The sequence below is a fragment of the Thunnus maccoyii genome, chromosome 1 (genome assembly GCF_910596095.1).
Source record: "Thunnus maccoyii chromosome 1, fThuMac1.1, whole genome shotgun sequence".
In the NCBI taxonomy this organism is placed as follows: Eukaryota; Metazoa; Chordata; class Actinopteri; order Scombriformes; family Scombridae; genus Thunnus; species Thunnus maccoyii.
Window position 1 is genome coordinate 8209074 of NC_056533.1, and position 20685 is coordinate 8229758.

General features: G+C 39.0%; 2 protein-coding genes across 5 annotated transcripts in view; one reads left to right on the forward strand and one right to left on the reverse strand.

Moving 5' to 3' along the window:
* Window positions 1-16243, reverse strand: part of phkb (phosphorylase kinase, beta) — a 110351-nt gene extending 94108 nt beyond the window's left edge. For 2 of the 3 annotated variants that reach the window (XM_042427718.1, XM_042427791.1), the window contains exons 1-2: window positions 16157-16243; window positions 11992-12078 (exon numbers count right to left, since the gene is read on the reverse strand). In XM_042427718.1, coding sequence (XP_042283652.1) covers window positions 11992-12078; window positions 16157-16220 — 151 coding nt within the window. In that variant the 5' untranslated portion in view covers window positions 16221-16243. Of the gene's footprint in view, window positions 1-11991; window positions 12079-14034; window positions 14141-16156 lie in introns of all 3 variants that reach the window. The other variant, XM_042427875.1, reaches the window with a different exon arrangement.
* Window positions 16244-16886: 643 nt separating this feature from the next.
* Window positions 16887-20685, forward strand: part of itfg1 (integrin alpha FG-GAP repeat containing 1) — a 149392-nt gene continuing 145593 nt past the window's right edge. For both annotated transcript variants that reach the window (XM_042427998.1, XM_042428083.1), the window contains exons 1-4: window positions 16887-17118; window positions 17417-17501; window positions 18810-18940; window positions 20490-20547. In XM_042427998.1, the coding sequence (XP_042283932.1) occupies window positions 16938-17118; window positions 17417-17501; window positions 18810-18940; window positions 20490-20547 (455 nt within the window). In that variant the 5' untranslated portion in view covers window positions 16887-16937. The remainder of the gene's footprint in view (window positions 17119-17416; window positions 17502-18809; window positions 18941-20489; window positions 20548-20685) is intronic.

The window sequence follows — 20685 nt, forward strand, 5'->3', positions numbered from 1 at the left end:
ATGACTAATCTGTCTGGAGGGATCACTTCATTTTTCATCAGCACATTATGCCGGTGCAAATGAAGGGGACATCCATTCTGCACTGTCGTTTGTTACAGAGCAAAAGAGAGATGGAGAGAAAGAGAATGACAGAAAGACAGACGGAAGGAAGGAGACAGAGATGAGGGAAAGAGATATGGAGAGGATGTGAGTGTGGAGGAGGAAAAAAAAGAGAATGTATGTGTAACTGTGAAAAAAACAGTGAGCCTAATGGGTACTGGGAGAGAGAGACAGGAGGGTGGGAATGTCTCTCTGTGTTTGTGTGTGTGTGCCGGTCAACTGAAGACGACAGTCGCATTGGCAGTGAGATAACGAGGTTGATGAGGGAATTAGACAGAATATTAATGAACCTCTAAGGTAGTCCACCTCCAAGTATCATGAAAATGAAGTTCAGACTCACATGCACACATGTAATCACACATTTGTATTATTTCCAGTCTAAGGACATTCTACTAACTCATATTGCATAGTCTCATTTGTAAAGATGAACCCTGACTATGAAGTGTCCTACATACAAAAACAAATACCCTTGGATGAAGGATTTACTCATTTTTGTGCCCTTGTAATGACGCACGGTTTCAACATAGAGTAAATTATGACATACTGTACACACACAGAGAGGCAGAGCAATCCCCTCCTGGTTCATCCGGACTGCTTTCATATGTTAACCAGTAATAGGACAGTGCCTTTGGGTATAGGCTAATTTTGACTGCAGCTACATTAGCAGTATAATGTGAAAGGCTGTAAGATTTATTGGTCATCACACTCACCAGAAACCACTGTATCACACACTGGTGCTGTCTGACTTTTTAACCACAAATATATTAAGAAAATGTGGTCCATAAATTAATTAACCTGCTCTAGAAAGCTCAATCTTTCACAATAGTGAGTAATACACAAAAATGTGGGACTGTTTTTAATTTCAAGCTGTATGCTTCATTCATCAAGGGGTTCACTTGTACTGTTACGTTTTTTTGGAACATACCACTTAACTCAAAATACAGATCTTTAAGTTTGCAAGCAGCAACTGTGAATATCAGTTAAGCTGTACATTGTCAAAGTCAGTTCCTGTGTAATACAGGAAATGTATCTGTAAAAAAACATATAAAACACATTTAAGCATAATGAATAAATGGCGTGTGCATAATGAATTAAGTGTTGCCCATCATCTAATGACAGGGTGTCAACAGAGGGAACCATGGTGATGTAGAACAGGCCTTTAAGGAAAACAATATCCTAAAGTATAAGAAGTACACATGCGTTCATAGGTCTCACAAAAGATAGTCATCATTACGGTAACTAAATGTATAAGAATATAAAGTGAAAAATTATAAAATTACAAAATTAATTTACTTATATCATGCTTTGTCTAAGAGTGAATCAAATTCAGTCTAATGATTTTACAAGTAATGCTATTATTTGAAATATCAGCATTTTAGAGTAACTATAAAACTGCACAGAAATATACACATTAGAAATATAATGTAGCCTTGGGAAAGATGAATATGTTATCCAATGTTTCATTTTCTCAGTAAGACTATTTCTCATCTACTGTAACTGAAGTTAGTATGATACAGTACTTTATTTCTCTGAAGCTCACAGGTTAAAAGATCTATATTTATAATGTGTCAACTCAAAAATTGTATTTCACACACACACACACACACACACACACACACACAGAAACAGGATAAAATGAGTTGAGGGGCTCTGATAACCCTCAATTTGGAACTGTACACAGGACTCAAAGTTTTATCTTCTGCGAAACAGTGCTGTGAAAGTCATCATTAGACACAGAACATAAATGATGAGAGTGCTGAACATTATTCATTCTCAGACTGAAAGTTTCTCTGGATGCAAATCAACTGTTGTTGGGAGTTTTCTGTCTAGCCATCCATCAAGCTAATGTGCCACTAAATCAGCAGCTAATGTCTCAGACGCACACAGTCTGCTCTTTTACAATGGGCCATTTCACTGCATCGACAGGGTGGAGAAAATGAGAGAAGATGATGACAAAGAAAAAAAAACACAGAGAGATAGATTGAAGAAAGAAAAAAAAATAAGAGAGGAAGGACAGAAAGAAAAAGATGGTATCTGTGCAGTCTCAAGGCAGCTCGCGACGGGAGAGAATGGAAATACACAAACTGTGATATTCATTGTGCATACCATCAACAATAACTTCTGTCTACTCCTGCTGATGCTGTCATAATGTTTCCTGCAATATAACATCTGTGACGTGAGTTGCTGTTGAATGAAAAACAAATGCAATGGCAAAACCCCACATGATTCAAAATAGAAAAATGCTGACAAAGCTTTGATTTTTAAATATATTTCAGTATTGTTTTTATAAAGGAATAGTTCATCGTTTTGGGAAATATGCTTATTTGCTTTCTTTTTAAGAATGAGATGAGAGGAGATGATCAATAGCAATCTCATGTGATGTCCAGAGATGATGTTTGGCTTAGCTTTAAGACTGAAGACAGGTATGATGACTGATGTACTACAGACCTCAACTCACCCACTCCATGGCTACAGTGGTGAGTGACTACTTGTCAGAGGCAAGTGCAACATGAAATGCCAGTACAAGGACATTCAATTAATAATGAAGGTCCATGTCGTTGACACACATTCACCCCCAGCTCTAGGATTAAAAGCATGCCTAGACTTTAGACTCATTAATGTCTGGAACATCTGAGGTACCAATCATGGATGAGTTTGTAGATGTCTTCACAGGAATAGAATTGTTTCCTGGTGAGCACACAATTCACATTGACCCCAACGCAATGCCTGTGTTCCACCTGCCTAGGGGTGTTTCCCTCGCCCTGAGTGACCACCTCAAAGACGTGCTACAGAACATAGAAAAACAATAGATCACTGTGAAAGACACTGAACCAACCGAATGGGTCGATTTGATGGTAGCAGCAGAAAAGCCATGCACAGGCAAGCTGAGAGTGTGTCTCGACCCCAAAGATTTGAACAAGGCTATCAAATGACTGCACTACCCTTTACCTACCCTCAGCGATATCACATTCAAGTTGGCAAGAGCTTGCTGCTTCAGCGTCATGGATGCCAGGTCGCCTGACCTGACCTGGCATCCATGACGCTGAAGCTGGGCTATAAAGCTCACAGAGGAGTCAGCCAAGTTGATCACATTCAACACTGTATTTGGAGAGTACTGATTCCTCTGCCTAACTTTTGGATTGATATCTGCCCAAGATGAGTTTCAACAGAAAGTCGATGAGAATTATGAAGGTCCACAGTGAGTCACGGCGATAGTCGACAATGTCCTAATCTACGGCAGAAGCAAAGAAGAGCACAACAAAAACGTCTGTGCCATACTGCATGATGAAGCATTCAAAAAAATGAGAGAGCTAATTACATAAGAGCCAGGTCCAGTCGAATATATTTTGACCCCAGCAAATAATTTAGGCTACAAGTCGATACATCTAAGTATGGATTAGGTACAGTCCTACTGCAAGAGGTCAAGCCCAGTGGCGACTTATCTAAATCGATAACTGACAGTGAAGTCAACTGTGCTCAGTTTGAAAAGGAGCTATATGCCATTGTCTTTGGACATTCAGGTACATACACTGTATAGTAGCTTACCTGTCAACGAAACTAAGGTGAAAGAGATCAGAGCAGAGACTGAAAAAGACACACAGCTCATGATACTGAGAGAGACAATCAACGAAGGATGGCCTAAGGAGAGGAAAATATGTATGCCCTCAGAGCATAGCAGAATACTGGAACTGTCAGGATGAACTTTCACACATGAATGACATCATATTCAAGGGTGAAAAAATCATTATCCTACCTCACTGCATACAGTGATGTTATTCCGAATACATGCAGGTCACATGGGCCCGTGACATCCCATTTTGGCCCAGGATGAACAAGCAGATTGAGGAGATGGTTGGACAGTGCCCCACCTGTCTCAAACACAGGCCTTCCAATACTAAGGAGCCCGTGATAAGCCAAGCCAAGATCCCAGACAGGCCATAGCAAACAGTTACTGCTGATCTGTTGACGTGGAACAATGAGAACTATATAGTCACAGTAGACTATTAAAATAGGTAAAACACAAACTGAAAGCAGCCTTCACCAGACACAGTGTACCAGAGACTGTTCTATTGAATAGTGGCCCCCAGTACAAATGTAAGGAGTTCAAAATCTTTGCCAGCACATGGGAGTTTAACCTACAACCACCAGTCTGCACCATCCCCAAAGCTCTCAATATCCTCAAAATCTGTATAGATTGTCAAATTGCTTATGGAAAAGGCCAAAGCTTATCAGAAAGACCCCTATCTGAGTCTCCTTGAATATCGTAACACTTCAGTTGACAGCTTCAGATCATCAGCCCAGCTGCTTATGAGCCATCGCTTATGCTCAATCCTACCGAACGCCCACCAGCAGCTTCAGCCCAAGGTGGTCAGCCACCAAGATCACAGCAGCAGAGTCCATCGACAACAACATCAGAAAAGATATTACAACAGGTCAGCCAAGCCAATGTCACCGCTGCATGTAGGACGAAGCATCCAACTCCAGGAGCATGGCTACTGGAAACCAGCAGTTGTCATCCAACCAGCTGATACTGACAGATCATACCACATACACACAGCTGAAGGGCAAGAGTACAGATGAAACAGATGTCACATAACACTCACACTGACGAAAACTCTGATCACAACAGACAGCATGCACCACAAAGTACCACACTACACACCTCACAGGCAACAAGTGAGACAGTCCCTCATACTGTCCCATACCAGACAAGGTACACACAGGAAGTCAAGGCCCAGAATTGTTCTGGACTTGTAAGAACATGTAAAAGGATGCAGACGGATCGCTGCCCTTACAAAAAAAAAAAGTCATTGATTGTTATTGAGTTACATTGAGAAGTATACGTTTACATACTCTAGTGTATAAGCTAGCTAAGTGACAGCTAAAAGAAAAAAAAGTTTTGCAATGGTTATGTTGAAGTATTGCAGTATTACTGAGTTTTGGATATACTGTATGTGATTACAATGTTTAGTTATGGTTATTGACACCACACTGATAAGATACAAGGACTGACACAGAATATATTGGTCAGACTAGTTTAACAGCAATGTTAGATCTATGAGATGGTAACAAATATCCCTATTGGATGCTTGCAATGTGCAATCACAATCAAGTATAGTACACGCATATAGAGACTGTCAGCATAGTCTTGATGCGTGAAGTCTGCCTTCCTAGAAGACAGTCAACCTGTCTGCCTCCGGTACAAAAAATAAATAGTTTGATTTATAGCATGTCATCATTTGGAGTTAATCTATGTACATGATATTGTACACAACAAGACAATGATTAAAGCTAAATTATTTTTCCACAAAATCCCTGCATTGCAAGGTATCAGAAAAGGTTGACAATATGATCACATGTAATCAGGTCATGTTGCATCACAATAACTAAACTTAAGTACACTTAAGAAAGAATTGAAACAACACAGTCTTGTGCAGGTACACAACTGTGGGTGGGCACAGATGGGCCCTTGGTCCACCCAATCAGAAGGCTTCCTTTTTTGCTGGATCATCCAGTGAGGAGCAGTCAATAAATACTGTTTCAATTATCTGACTATGCGAAAAATAAAAATAAAACAATTCTTGTTTCTTACTTCTTGCAAGATGATGATAGAGATTTTTCAGATTTTTTGGCAGTACATTTCGTAAATGCCAGATTGTGAGCAGCAAGCAGCCCCTCCTCTTTCACTCAGTGTACAGCCCGCGCATTGCACAGAGGAACAGAAGCCTACTTTCCTCTAACTAGCTGCTTTTAATGTAGGTTAAGATAAAAATCATAGTGAAAAATAGCACTTTGCTTGAGTTTGTCACAAAAAGAAGCTGTGAGGAGCAGGAGGAAGCAAATTCAGATCAAGTTCAGCCATCATTCTCAACCCAGACACCTACTCCTACGCCAGTTTCTCCTCAACAAGTGCCAAGTAGTAACAACACCTACGTGGATGCTAATTCAGCCCTTTCCCCGTCAGCAGCAGCATGTGACTTAGCACTTGATTCTCCAACAACGACATCCACCCCTCCATGCCAAAGCATGCTTGATTAATGATGATGTTGCGTCTGCCAGCTGTGTGTATGTGTATGTGTGTGTGTGTGTGTGTGTGTGTGTGTGTGATCATGTGGCTGCCATGCCAGGCTATGCAATGCTGTTAATGTTGGTCTTGCTGCCTGTAACATTATCTCTGACGATATATATAAGGCTTGCATGATTACACATTCAGGCAAGTATAGTTGTAATGGTCTTGTAATGGTCTTTTTGGTAAACATGCATTTAAGAACCTATCTCTGTGCTCACCCACACTGTGGGTGGGCTACTGGTCTGGTGGTACATATTTCCTACCACACATTAAATACACTGAAGTGCTACATGCAGAGCTATTGCTAATAAACCTGCCTGTATGTCAGGTATGCTGTCAAGGACACTATTTCCGAGAGTTTTGTGGATGTTTGTAAAAGAAAATGTACATTGCACAGCAATGACTAATTAAAAAATGATCTCTTAGTCATTTACAGATGCTACCATTTTGTTATATATCTTACTACAGGGGGAGTGTTACAACTTTTTCAATTAACTATACTGAACATATTGTTTGTTTCATGTCATATATTTTGTTATTTGTTCCAAAACTCTAAAATATCCATGGCTATTACTGTCATGCATTATTGTCATAGAAACTAAAATGCGTAAGTTTTATTTTTTTTAATCAATTAAAAACCATTTAATTGCTCAAAATGTATTTGTTGTGTTATAAAGGTATTATAAACCATCACTGAGACATGACAAACTGCATTGAACTGGCTAAACACAAAAGATGAAGCAAGAGAGTGAGAGAAGTTGAAGAAAAAGAATGAAGGGAAAGAATAAAAGAGAGGGAAGCAAAAATTAAAAACAAAGTAAAGAAAAAACAGCTCGGATAAACCAATGTTTTTTGCAACAATCTCATAATGACTCCATTCCTTAATCGGTGTGAGCCAGACGCCAGAGCAATAGTGCCTTCTGCCTCTAGTATTATCAGGAAGCAGGCTGAGTCAATGGAGTGTGGCCACATTGCCACATAAATAAGAAACCATAGAGAGGCGAGGAAGTGAAAGAGGAGGAGAGGGGAAAAAAGAGAGAGAAATGATGGAGTGATGAACTATGGGAGATGGAGGTAAACTTTCCCCTGGTATTCTTTTCTTGATAAAGGAAAACAAGTCCCTTATCACAATGGCAGCGGAAGCTTAATACCATTGCCTTTGACTGAGCTGGGGGCAGCTTTGCAACAAAACAACAAAGCAAAAGAAAAGAGGAAAAATGTAACTGGTTTGATTTGTCACTGTCACCCCAACCTCACCCCTCTCCACCCCTTTTCCTCCCTGGAACTGAAAGAAAGCAGGTATATTGGCAGGCAGGTCTGGGTGCCGGTGATAACAATGTTGGCTTTGTTCCCCGCTAGAATTGGACAAGCGCTTCCAGCCGCCACCCAACACAACAATTAAACAAGCCCAATGTTCAACGCTGTGTTTTTGACATATTGTAATCTGGCGGAGGCTTTTCTCTGTAAATCTATAAGGTTTCAACGCAGCTGATGCTGGAGGCAACGCTGCATTACCTGATAGCAGCAAATCAGTTCCAACTGAGAGCTACACCTGTTGCACACTAAGCTCTGTTTATTGTCTTCTATCATTTTCTAAACACGCTCACACACGCAGCCTAATGAATACCCACCAACTACACACCAAGGACGCATAACACACAAACACTTTGCTCACAGAGGGACGCACACACACACACAAGCTGCCTTGTCTTCATCAGGGCAGACCAACAGGCTGTGTCATATTTGCCAGGAGTGTGTTCATGTGAGAAAATGGTGCACCCAGCCCAGAACAGACGCTTTCACACAGGACACAATTCCTCAATCCACACCAGGGTTAGAGGCAGTTGCCTTCCGCTTTACTCGGTTTAAATTGTAGAATGAAACAAGTCATATTACTGCTGGCAAAAACTGTAGTTTGTTAAGTCTTAAGTAAATCCACTGCCTGAGTCCAATCCTGACCCAAAGCTGTGATTTGTCTGTCTTGTATGTCTAAGTAAATGTTATTTTTCTTCTAAAGAATTCATAGCCCTAATTCAGCACAAAAGGTTTTCTACAATATAATGGTGAGTATATTAATAGTACAATTAATACTACTAGGATAATGAGAGAATGCAGAGATGCAACATTTTTTGGATTGAAACAACCCTGGATAAAGGTCGTGCACCTCACAGGTATACCAAAAGTCAGTTTTTTGAAGCCCTATTATCTGGTAATCCATGCAGCTAGTTTATCATTCACAATAAGGTGCTTTCATATTAAGGGCTGAAACAGGCATCGACTTCACTTCTAGATGTTTGTAGCTCTCAGATTCTCTCTAAGAGACTTGACCTAATTTGGATTCAGTTAATGCCTTGTTTAGAACTGTCAGCCCTGCAGTTGTTTAATATCCAACGATCACTCGCCACCAATCCAGCCAATGCAAGTTGGAGCAAACAGAGACACCAGCGGATAGTAATGAAGCTGCTGATAATGAAGCTGAAAGATGCTCCACAGTGCATTTGGATTTTATAACTGAACTAATACCAGGACGCAAGCTTTTTATTTCTCTGACGTTTCCACATGACAAACAATGAACAATAGCATTAAAACCAGAGTCTTGCAGGTAAAACATGCAACTCATGTAGCAGTTATATCAGTTAAGTGTGGGGCGGCTGCTCTGCAGTTGCACTTGATTTCACTGTAACTGCAGTAAGCAGGTGGAGATGACCCTCCTGAATTTGTACCTGCCGCCTCCATGATCATCGACCAGGAAAGAGGCAGAAAAAGGGCGCATAGAGGCATGAGAGAGAGCGCACAGTTAAAGCACCCCAAATACCCATCACTTTGACAAAACACTCAATACAGAGTGAAAAACATGAGACATCTGCAGAGTGAAACAGATGGAAGAGCAGGGTGAGTTACCAGATAGGTAATTAGAATTAAAATAAGTTCTCTTTCAAACCAAACATCCCAAGATATGAGTGGAAAGTATTGTTCTTGGAAGTATTGTTCTTGGAACAGCCTTTCTCTGCAATTGCAGTGAAAGGCTGAATTGAGGGGCTGCATAAAGGGCCAGTATAAGATAAATAAGGAGTTTTTTTAACTGTGAATCATGCAAAGCTACTCTAGTGGAGTCCAAAAATAAAAATATAGACTTGGAAATGAGCATAATAGGTCCCCTTTAATATATTCTATGAACATGTAATAATTTCATCTGATATTAGTGGAAGTGCTATTTGTTCTTAGAACAACTTGCCCTTTTTGGTGTGTGTGTCTGCCAAACATCAATGGAAAACAGCAAATTTAGGGCACCTTTAAATAGATATTAGTGACTGCAAGGAGGAGGCCACACTTATTGTATATTACTTACTGTGATGTCTTAAATGTCATAGAAGAACTCCGAGCAGGTATGACATGTGTCTTGTGTATTTTTACAGTACCGTGTACCAGTACTTTCTTTAAATGAAAGCAGATTTTTCATATGTCTACAACTAAACAAATCTGGACATATCTTATAAAATATGTATACTCATACATAATTTGTCTTGAAAAGGAGCAGGAGCAGTATGAAAATATTAAAGGAGTAAAAGCTCAGAAACGTCACCTAAGAGCACATCAAGATAACTCTGCTGTACTGTATAGAAAATGTTTGTTACTTCAAGATGAGCAACTGAGAAAAACCCTGCTTACGTCCACAGTGGCAAAACCAGCTCTGATCCTTGGGGACAGCATCCTGAGCTGTATTACCAGAATCTAACAGCCACACACAGCCAGTGGCAACACATGATCCTGTCTTCTGCACGCTAAACCCAACTCTATCTGCTTAGGAGCTGTGGTGTGTTTGCACTATCTCCTCTATTGCTCTCAGGCTCCGCTTTTATTGATTCCACACTAAAAAAAAAAGGAGGGTAATTCTAGTTTGTCATCGTAACAGCATTATATCCAAAACAAACACAAAATATACTTTTTTTGCAACCAATACTTAGTTCCACATTTGGCTTTAATCACCATAGGGTGCATGGGATAGCAAGCTTTACTTTTCATGTAAATTCACTGCTAGCTTAGTTAGATATCAACACCCTCTATCTTTCAATAAAGTAATTAATTGGTTTGAATAAATACTTCTTTTTCTCCAGCCACATCTCCCCTCACCAAGGCTTGTAAACTTTTTAATCTGGTGGTGATTCAGACATTTCTCACAGCAGACATTTTGACTTGTCAAACCTAGATGTAACTAAAAAGATTATTAACGGCTGCATTCAGTTTAGGTGTTGCAGTGCCAGAGCCCTGGTACTGTGTGCGCTGGCTCACTGGCATAGCTTACTGGCACACCTCAGTGGAACAGAACCATCATTAATGATATTAGATACACCTTATCTTTTTATAAAAATGATGAGTCAAAACCTCTGCCACCAGAAAGGCCTATCATTAAACACACATATCTCCAATTCTAGTGACTATGTTGACATTGGCTCATATTCACCAAATTTGACAGCAATTTTCTAACATTACAAATTTGGTATTTAACCGTCTGCCAGCCTTATGATCCAGTCACACTAGCATTTATGACAGCAATATTTCACACCAAATTACATTTTTTTTTATGGAATCTCAGTGATCTCCTAATTCACTTTCATGGTAAAGCTGTTTTTTCTTTGTCGACATCCAAACAGGCAATCTCAGTATAGTCCAACATCCAGGGTGCTCTCCTTTTAGCTGTGGGGCAGTGGGTTGTGGTTTTGTTGTGTGCACTGGGAGGTAGCACTAGCTGGCACAGTGCTGCACTCACAGCTGCAGGTAATTTAGTAATCAGCACTAATGTGTATTTATATCTCCTGCAGTGAGGCTGAGGTCTCCTTCACTAATTACACATGCCAGAATCATCACCTGGATTGGGTTGCATGAGCTACTAATAAATCCATCACTAAGTCTGTGTCCTTCTTAGGTTCTTAGTAACTACTAGCTGGTTTCAAACTTATGATTTGAGACAATATTTTGTAAATGTAGGTGTTTGTTTATGTGTGTGTTCCAGAGTTTGTAGAATTCATGTAGTTTAGAATGGGGAAATCTCTGATTATGCTAGCCTACCTAGCGTAATTTAGTGGTTTAGTCTAATGTTATTGGCATAATGTTTTGTAACTTGAGGTACATTGTGTTTTTTTTTTTTGGGGGGGGGGTAAATTTCTTTTTTATCACATGTCCTGTCAGACATGTAAACCATATTCCATTACCTCTTTTACTCTTCAATCTTCACAGGTCATAGTATATTAGCAAGCTAACGTTAGCTTTGTAGGTTGGTTCACTTGGCAGTTAGCATGTGTAAATATTTAGTAACAACAAACCTTTAGTGACAACTAACTAAAGTAAAGGCTAATAAATACAATGTACATAAAGGTACATGACACAGCTGTGTTTTGTACCAGGCCAAGCACATTCAGTGGGAAAGAACTTGAATTAACTCAAATTACTGGGAAATATTTTTGCCTCTGTAACACCCGGGAACCCCATACCTCGCTTTTACCTTGCCAGATGAGAACAATTTATCTCCTAACAATAATGTCTGACTGCAAGAAGTAATCACTACACCCAAAGCTGTAATTTGGGAATATTGACAATGACTAAACAGCCTTTCCAGTCGCATACATAAGCACAATAGGGTGGCCATGCTTTATGTGGGTCATGTGTTTAGTTGAGTGAAATGATCAATTCCTAGAACACACCATCAAGTATCGTTTTTTTCTATCCAACCTGACAGTGTGCAGAGACATACTGCACCTGGTAAATTTTAGGTGTCCCCACCTCACATTATTGATAGCTTGTCAATTGTGAGTAAGTGCACTTACCAGCATTGTAGTAGCGGTCCAACTTTTCCCATAGGGGTTCACCCTCATGCTTGAGACTGGACAGCTTAAGAGGCTCATATATGGATCCTGAGAAAGGACACATCTGTTACACATGAACTTCACTACTCAGTTGTCTCATGGATCCTTAAAAAATCCTTAAAAATACTCTCAGTTCTGTCTCCTCCATAACATTAACACCACGCCTTCGTGACTAAACTGGATTTAAGAGGTGAAATTGATAAAGGACCATAGTTTCATCTTGAAATTACATCAACATTCCTGGTTCTTTCAGTCTGGAGGCACTAGTTTTATTTTATATATTCCAATATGTAGATGGATAAAGATATTTTCATTTCTTCATCAAATTTTCTGATTTCCAATGAATATAACAGAAAATAATGAGTAAGCAGAGAAAATAATAAAACAGTGTACCCATGCCAGTTCTGTTTTTCACTGCAAAACACTGCAACACAAAGCAATTGCCACACAAAACGAGATTCAGGCCCAGAGCTCAAAAATCGAATGCAAATATGACTCGCCCTCAGATATTCCCGAACATTTCCCTCTGAGCTGAGAGAGAGCCACAGTTTGAGGGGAAACCCCCATCTAGACTTTCTCTATTTTCAGACACTTTTCACTTTGCTGGGATTTGCATTTTAATGGGTTCGACCTTGGGTCAATACCACAGGTACTGAAAAATTCACATTCTGACTGAAATTAGCATAATTTCCATCAGCTTAAAAGTTTCAGGGGACAAAGCCAATCCATCTCTTTTCAAAGATAACACTTTAAAAGAGCATAGAGGAAGTCCAATATTCCAGTTTTAATTTCTAACATGAGATCAGACAAATGTGGGCTGTCAATGTGTTTGTCTGGTTTTAAACAATCCTATGACCAGCTTGTATGATGCAGACCTCTAACACTATTATAGAGGCGGTATACTATATGATTCATTAATACTGTACATTTATTTAGTGTCACTTCTGGGTCTTTCATGCTTACTCTGGAGGAACAAGAAGACTGTTCAAATACCCACACAGAAGATTCACAGTATGAACTTGCAGTATAAGTTATGGGTAATATTACATTATATTGCTCATTCTGTTTTCTGACAGCCCATGAGTGCCCAGATGTGTCTAATGTTTTATCTCTCTAACCTTCTGTTTGTTTGTTCCACAAGCACATCAATGTCTGAGCTGTGTGCCCCTCTCTCTCCTCTCACTATTTTCTCTTCCTGTCCTCTATTATCTCTCAAGCATCTCTTGCTGGACCTGCACCCATCCAGGAAACGCTCTTCTTCCCTGGTGGTCGGTGCCAATACCTGAGGTTTCCCCCCAATCCTGCAGGAGTTCAGCCTCATGTCTCTCTCTCTGAATGACGTTGTTATCCTTCTCTCTCTTCTGTGTGAATAATGTCTTTTCTGCCGTGTATGTGAATGGTGTGATGTGAGTCTCCCTTGTGTGCATGTGTAGTGTATCCTCCTGCCAGGTCTCCATGGTGATGGAGGTTGCGTGGCTCAAGTCCTGGTCTGGTGGCACCCGCAAGCTGCCTAGTGTCCTCTTCATCACATTCTTCATATATATTATAAATCCATTATAATTTTGTTATTCTGTTCAATACTGTATTCTGTAATTTGTGTTCTGTACACGCAACATCTGTTGCACATCTGGTTTTTTTCCCCATTAAAGGGTTATTTTTGTGAGTTTTTCCTTATTCAAATCGAGGGTTTAAGGACGGGATGTTGTATTGCTGTACAGACTGTAAAGCCCCCTGAATCAAATTTGTTATTTGTGATATTAGGCTATACAAATAAAACTGACTTGACTTTGTTTCCTCATGATCACAACGTATTAAGTTGCAATCTCAATGTAGCTCTTGTAATCATGAAATAAAGAAGCTAATATGAACACTATTGCATCCTATATGAATCTTCTTACGTCCAGATAAAGTAATGATTTTCCTCTCATCTTTACCAGTGTTCTCTCTGGCCTTCTGTGTGTAGCTGGCTGTATTGTTTTCCTCAGGTCCCCTGTCACTACTTACCAAGTCTTTGAACTTTCCGATGAGCCCGGACAGTTGCACCCACTGAGCCGGACATTCTCAAAAGGTGAAATTAAGGCCAATCGTCTCTCTCAGCTAAATCACAAATCTACAGCAATTCACAGGAAGGAGTTAGTAGCACAGAGATAGATTTTAGACATGCGTGAATCAACAATGAATTAGACCCTTCAGGTGATGATAATGAACAACATGCAAGAAATTACAATACATTGTATTTGCAGTGGTGGGGAGGTCCAAGGTAATGGTAGGGGAAACACTGTCTTTATAGATACAGAGTATGATGAATTACTTTATGATGGGGATGTAATTATGTGAAGGACTACATCACTAAGTTAGGACAGTATGACTGATTATTTCCCTTTGTGCTCCATCACCTTCAAAATGATATGGTCTTAGAATGTTGTACTACCGTTGTGAAAAGAAAACTGTGAGCAAGTAGCTTTTTTTTAATTTTAAGAAAGACAGATTATTCCTTTTTTTAATTAATGGAAAAATTGTAATATTTTCTCTAAGATTGGGAGATGTTTTCTTTCAATTCCCTTTGTAAGCCACCTCTTATCAGATACAGAATTCTCAAACAACAGCAGTTACTATGACTCTGCTAGATGATTTTTAGAGGATTTGTGCTATGAAATCTATATTTAGCACATGAAAAGTTGTTACTACAGGCAATAAGCACAGGTGGAAGAGCTGACAATGTTCAAAATTATTGTAGTCACTCTTATTTGGATTTATAAAGTGTTTGTGGTACCCAAAAGTGATAGATGAACGGAGAGTCTTGATCAGAGTTTATGTGTTTTTAGGTGTTTTTCTCAGTTGTATCACTAATGTTCCTAAATGTGGTGATAAATAACTGACGTGATTGTTTTTGACATCCTTCAAAGTTTCTTTCCTCAAGTCCCAGGCTGACTACCAGTGCAAATATATAGCCAGCTTCCACAGGGCCGCACGCACAGGCCTCCTGGATAATACACACATTTCATGCAGTCAACACAGCACAGTTAACTATGGGTGAGATGTAACAGCCAAAGGAGACCAGGAGCCTGTATCACGAAGCGAGATTAGGTTAGCCAGCTGTCTCTGGGGTTAACTCAAGTTTTCCGGTATCACGAAGCTGGCTCACTTTTAACCAGGATTTTTATGAGTTTTACAGACATCTCTTTTACAGTGGGGATCTTTGGAGAAAAATCCTACAGGATCCCGACATGGACAAATGTCCTGAGTTTACAATTAAGTGACAAGTAAAAAAAGAACAATATGCAGTATATTATTATAGGTCAGTAGAAACATTTAATTATTCCAGGCTTTCCATTTCCACTCTGGTTTTAAAACAGAGCTTCTAACAAACGGAGAGATCGTTAACGACACTAAACACATAATGATGATTTTAACTGCATTTTAATTGTGCAAAGTTTATTTTATCCCTGGAGTGACAGCTGACAGTGTGGATGATTTTACACTCTGATTCATCACTGCAGTTCAGAATAACGAGACACCTGTTTGATGATAACTGGAAATAAAAAGAAAGATTGTCTTTATTAGAAAAAATAATCCACACACTGTTAATTGGCTCCCATGATTATAAATGCAACATTTGGGTCAGACAGACCTCATCAGTCATTAACTACTTTTCCACACTTTGCTTCAGTAGCAGAAACAGTCTGAGATTACTTTTACGTTTTTTTAAGTGACATGTTCAGATTGGTTTCTTCATCATCCAACTAAATAGCAAAACATACTCACTGCATGCTTAAGTCATGTATAATAATTCCTGTATTTTAAGCCTTAGCCTACTTGTTGTCTGTGGAAAGTATTTCTAATGTTTCTGCATCTTCTTATTCTGTTGTATGATTACATTTAGTTGAAAAAGTTGAACTTGCTTCGTAATACAGGCCCCTGATGAGAAGCTCTTAAAATAGCCCCCGATGTGCTGCTCATTTACACCTCTGACCTTTTCATGCTTGTACAGTCACTGCAGTGAGCAAATTAAATGGCCAGATCGAGTCAAATTCGGCGGTTTTACAAACAGACAGTCTCACACAAGCATCAGCACAAGTGAAATAATCGGACGTTGTACAATGACATGCAAAGGAAGAAGTCAGACCTGATCTTTTTGATCGGGATTTGAATTCCAGGAGTTTCCAGCCGACATCTGCTAAACTCGCCATGTTTACTCGTATGAATCTCACTGAAATGTAGAAGAACTTCCGGTACCATCCTACAAAATAAAACGGATGTCGTGAGGCGCCTCGCTAGCCGCTATATAAGCACCATACACGTAATATTTATAATATTTATTTTAGAAATAGTTTTACATTTTTTTATTGATACACATAATATATAACATGCAACTTAAACCAAACAAAACCAACTACACCAAATATCAAAACACATATGCATACACATACACCTATACAATACATAGACACACCCACATACATCCACACAAATAATGTAACATAATAACACACACACACACACACACACACACACACACACACACACACACACACACACACACACTTTATTAATAGTTTTTTGCTAGCCTCTAGTGTGATTAAACGTTATGAATTCTTCCTGATCGTAAACTCTCCTCACTTCCGGGTTATCTCTTGCTAACTCTCTCTAGCTTGGTAAAGCTGTCAAACTACTCAGGAGCACGACACCGACGTAAACGAGGAAGTGCTAATATTACATTGTTTACCTTTATTTCAGGGAATAACTTCTACCATTTTCCAAATAAAATGTAACTTACTGCGCAAATATCAAAATTGGTCATTCATTCCTAATTTAATGTGTCGGCAACCCGACAATGTGTTAAACCCTGCCGTAAAGCTGTGTGCCGTACTGCGGTTGATATTGTTGTCGGAAGCTGTACTAGCAGAATGATGTGGATGTTTAAGTTAAATGTTTTTGCATTTTTGTTACTTTTTGTGGGCAAGTTTAACACACTTGCCCTTCAGGATGTAACGGTTGACCTTTTCGGTGTCGAAAACTATGGGACTGTGGCGGCGTTTGGAGATTTTAACTCGGATAAACTGACAGACATCTTTATCATCAGAGAACGTATGTTACTGTGTGAATTACGCTGCTTTGCTCTCTGTCGTGTCACATAACGAGCTAATTAACCGCTTGCACAGATTATATGTACTGTCTTAGTGTTGTAATTGTGTTGTAATTCAGGGGTATTACGATAATAATGGCTAAAATGGTGCCTTATCGAAAACTCACTGCTATAATTTCACTAGTCATCTGTTCAACGGGTCCTTTGCTTTTTCTCTTCCGTAAACGACTGAATAATTCTAACGAGGTTAAAAGAGCTTTAATTAATCTAAATGCCTATGTTGACTCCTTATTGTTTCAGGGTCTGAACTGGTGATATTCTTGGCTGACTCGAAAACACCTTACTTCAAGCCCAAAGTACATGTCACTAAAGACATGTTGCCTGGGTAAGTTAAATATGTCATTTTCACTGCTATTTTCGTTTGAGTTCGTGCCATTTCACCCCTTTATACTGTACTGTATGTTACTGTATTATACTGTACGTTACATGTCATGTGCTAGTTTCCTTTTGTTCGTCGCTACTGAGGAGGTGACTCATGTTGCAGGGTGGTTATTTACTTTTTCAGAGGGAGCTGTTTAGTCATATATAAGAGCAGAGCCAAAAGCTGAATTCTTTATAACATACTTCAACTCACTAAAGGACTTATTGCCAGACTAAACTTCTATCCTCTTCTTTTTTCCTTTTTTCTTCCCCCTTACTTTTCTCTTCTTCCTCTACCATTCTTTATTTTATTTTTGCCTTTTGCTTTGTTTTATTATTACTCCTTCAACAGGGCGAGTTTGTTAACACGTGCAAGGGATCAGTGATGGGTAGAGTAGTGAAAGTCTTTACTCAAGTAAAAGTACAATTACTCCCATTTAAAAAAAACCAACAAAAAAAACACTCAAGTAAAAGTAAAAATCACCATTTGATATGGACATTTAGCCAACCAAACCACTTGCTTTGATATGAAGGACACTGCATATGATTTGCCTTATCCAATAGCACAGGCACCCAATACAACATGATTATTCCTGAGGCATCTGTGAACATAATCTTTACAACATAAAGAATTATTGTGGCAATAACACACGAGCAGCCCATTGTTGAATGAAGTAGAGTAAGCATATATATAGAGGGAGACCTGCGCGCCACACATAAAGATCAGCAGGAATATTTTATCCACCCATATTTGCTCTCTCCCTATGCTTCTCAAAAATGATTGTTTCCTGAATAAATAACAGCTGGTAGCCTACTGAGTGAAAGCAAAGATCAGTTTCACCGGTGGCATTCTAGTTAATGAATTCACCACTGGGGATCACTATAAAACAAATAGCAACCAATGCAAATTAAAGAAAAGAAATATGCTAATTTCCATCAACAGAAAGCCATGCTGTGCACAACGTGAGCATTCTGTTAATATGTCAGAATCAATCCAGTGATCACCTGCCTTAGATGTTTATACAGTGTGTAGCCTATATTTGTTCTGTATAGAGTAAATATGCTTTTAATTCGCCATTATGGAAAATGAAAGTATTTCTGCCAGCTTGTGAAAGGGCGATGCAGGCTGCTCCCCAACAAGACCAACAGTGGCACAGTGTGCAGTTACTGGAGTTGAGTTACATTAGTAGATCAACCAAAGAGCAGAGTGAAAGCAGCAGCAGCGCCATGTTATTGACTCTCATTTTAATGGACAGTCTTCTTCTTGTTTCAGTGACACCGTCATCACCAGTGTGGTTCCTGGTGACTATGATGGAGACTCTCAGATGGATGTTCTTCTCACAGCTCAGATCAAAACCACGGCAGAATCTGTTTTCATTTTCTGGGGGAACAACCAGACACTAGGTACAGCTGGAACAGTGAATGGGTCCTGAGGGTGGATGGAGGCCAGTGATCACTGGTTAACACTGTTTTGATGATAGGCCTGTGCATTATATTAATATCATTTTTAGATTGTTGCCAATTGTATTTTTCCTTTAAATGTCCCACATTATGATGTATATTTTGGTCTAAATTAGTAGTTCTCAAATTTTGGGTGTAGCCTTCCTTGGGGTTGCACATGACCAGGGGGGAATTTATAGTGAGACTTAAGGTGAATAGACCTTTTTCACAACAGACATTTTCAACTGTGAAACACAGGTGTAACAAATAACAATATTAACTGCTGCATAGCATTGCAGTAACTGTTGGAGTGGAGCCATCGTTAATGTCATTAGTTCCACCTGTACCTTTCCTATGATGTGTCACAATGTATGTTGTGGAATAGTTATACAAATCGGTTTAATTTGGGAATGATAAAGACAAAACAATATGTAAAGTACAAGATGAACAGACTTGGTGATACTCATTAAATTCAAAAAATGAAGAAGCCTGTCTTTCCCTCAAGTTCAGCAGTGTTGTTGAAAAGCTGTAACTAAGCACAATTTTTTTGAAATACTATGGAATGTCCCCTTTTCTTTCCAAAGACTTTTTTCACAGGAGACATTTTGATTTGAAAGAAAAAAAAAACAGGTGTTACTAATAACGTTAACATTGGCTCTGTTGTATTAGTGTCACAATAAGCCATGGCAGTGTGAACAATACATGTAGCAGGACCCTGAAACTGAAACAGTTAAATTGAATTCAGCCATCATCAATTTGACTATATACACATGCTTTTCCTACTGTGACATGTCAAAATGTCTTCTGTTGAAAAGGCCTATTATCATGCCAACTATAATGAAAACTATCAACTAGACAACTGTAAAAGTGACTGTCCGTACTAAAAGACATATTTGATACTATAGTTTGTTTTACAGCTGAATGTTGTAGCTCAGTGGTAGGCAGCGGTGGTCAGTAGCTTAAATTGGGAATAAAAGGGAATCACATTGATGTCTATTAATGTGTGTTGTTCTTGGTAAATACATCCATAGATAAAGTTATAAGTTATGAGGTATTGTTGGAAGGCAGCTATTGTAAGTTTCTCCTCTCTAAGATTCTTTGGGGAACACTTAATCACAGTTATAGCCTTGTGAAGGAAATAATTATATTGTTTTTAAAATATACCAGGACAAAAAACATCTTAAATACCTGAGTGGAAACTCATGGGTCAGGGTATTTATGGGAAATTTATAATTAAATTTGTGTGTTTTACATTGAAAGGCCTAGTTAACTACTACTACTACTACTACTTAAATACAGGCAAAAAAAGAAAAGTAAACAAAGGCGTGATTAGATGTTTTGTGCCCTTTACTTCAGCTTTGGTCATAGTTAAGTTGTTGACATTACTACCAAATAAAATCTGTTTAGCCTGCTCTGACTCTGTGGCAGATACCAGCCCACTGATTTCCACTGGTATGTTTATGTCAGAGCAAGTATTACTCAGGGCCTGTTGACTCTGCTCATTTCTCTGCAGATATGGGTGGGTGGCTCAAGCTGAACAAGACCTTTAAAGATCAACCTCTCGTTATGGAGTAAGTAATATTATGAATGGTGCCTATACAAACATTTTATTTTTACTTCATATATTTTGCTTGTGATGTTGGTCATGGAAATTGTTCCACATCAAAACACATGTTTTTTATTATTGTATGGCCTGAATTTTGTTTAAC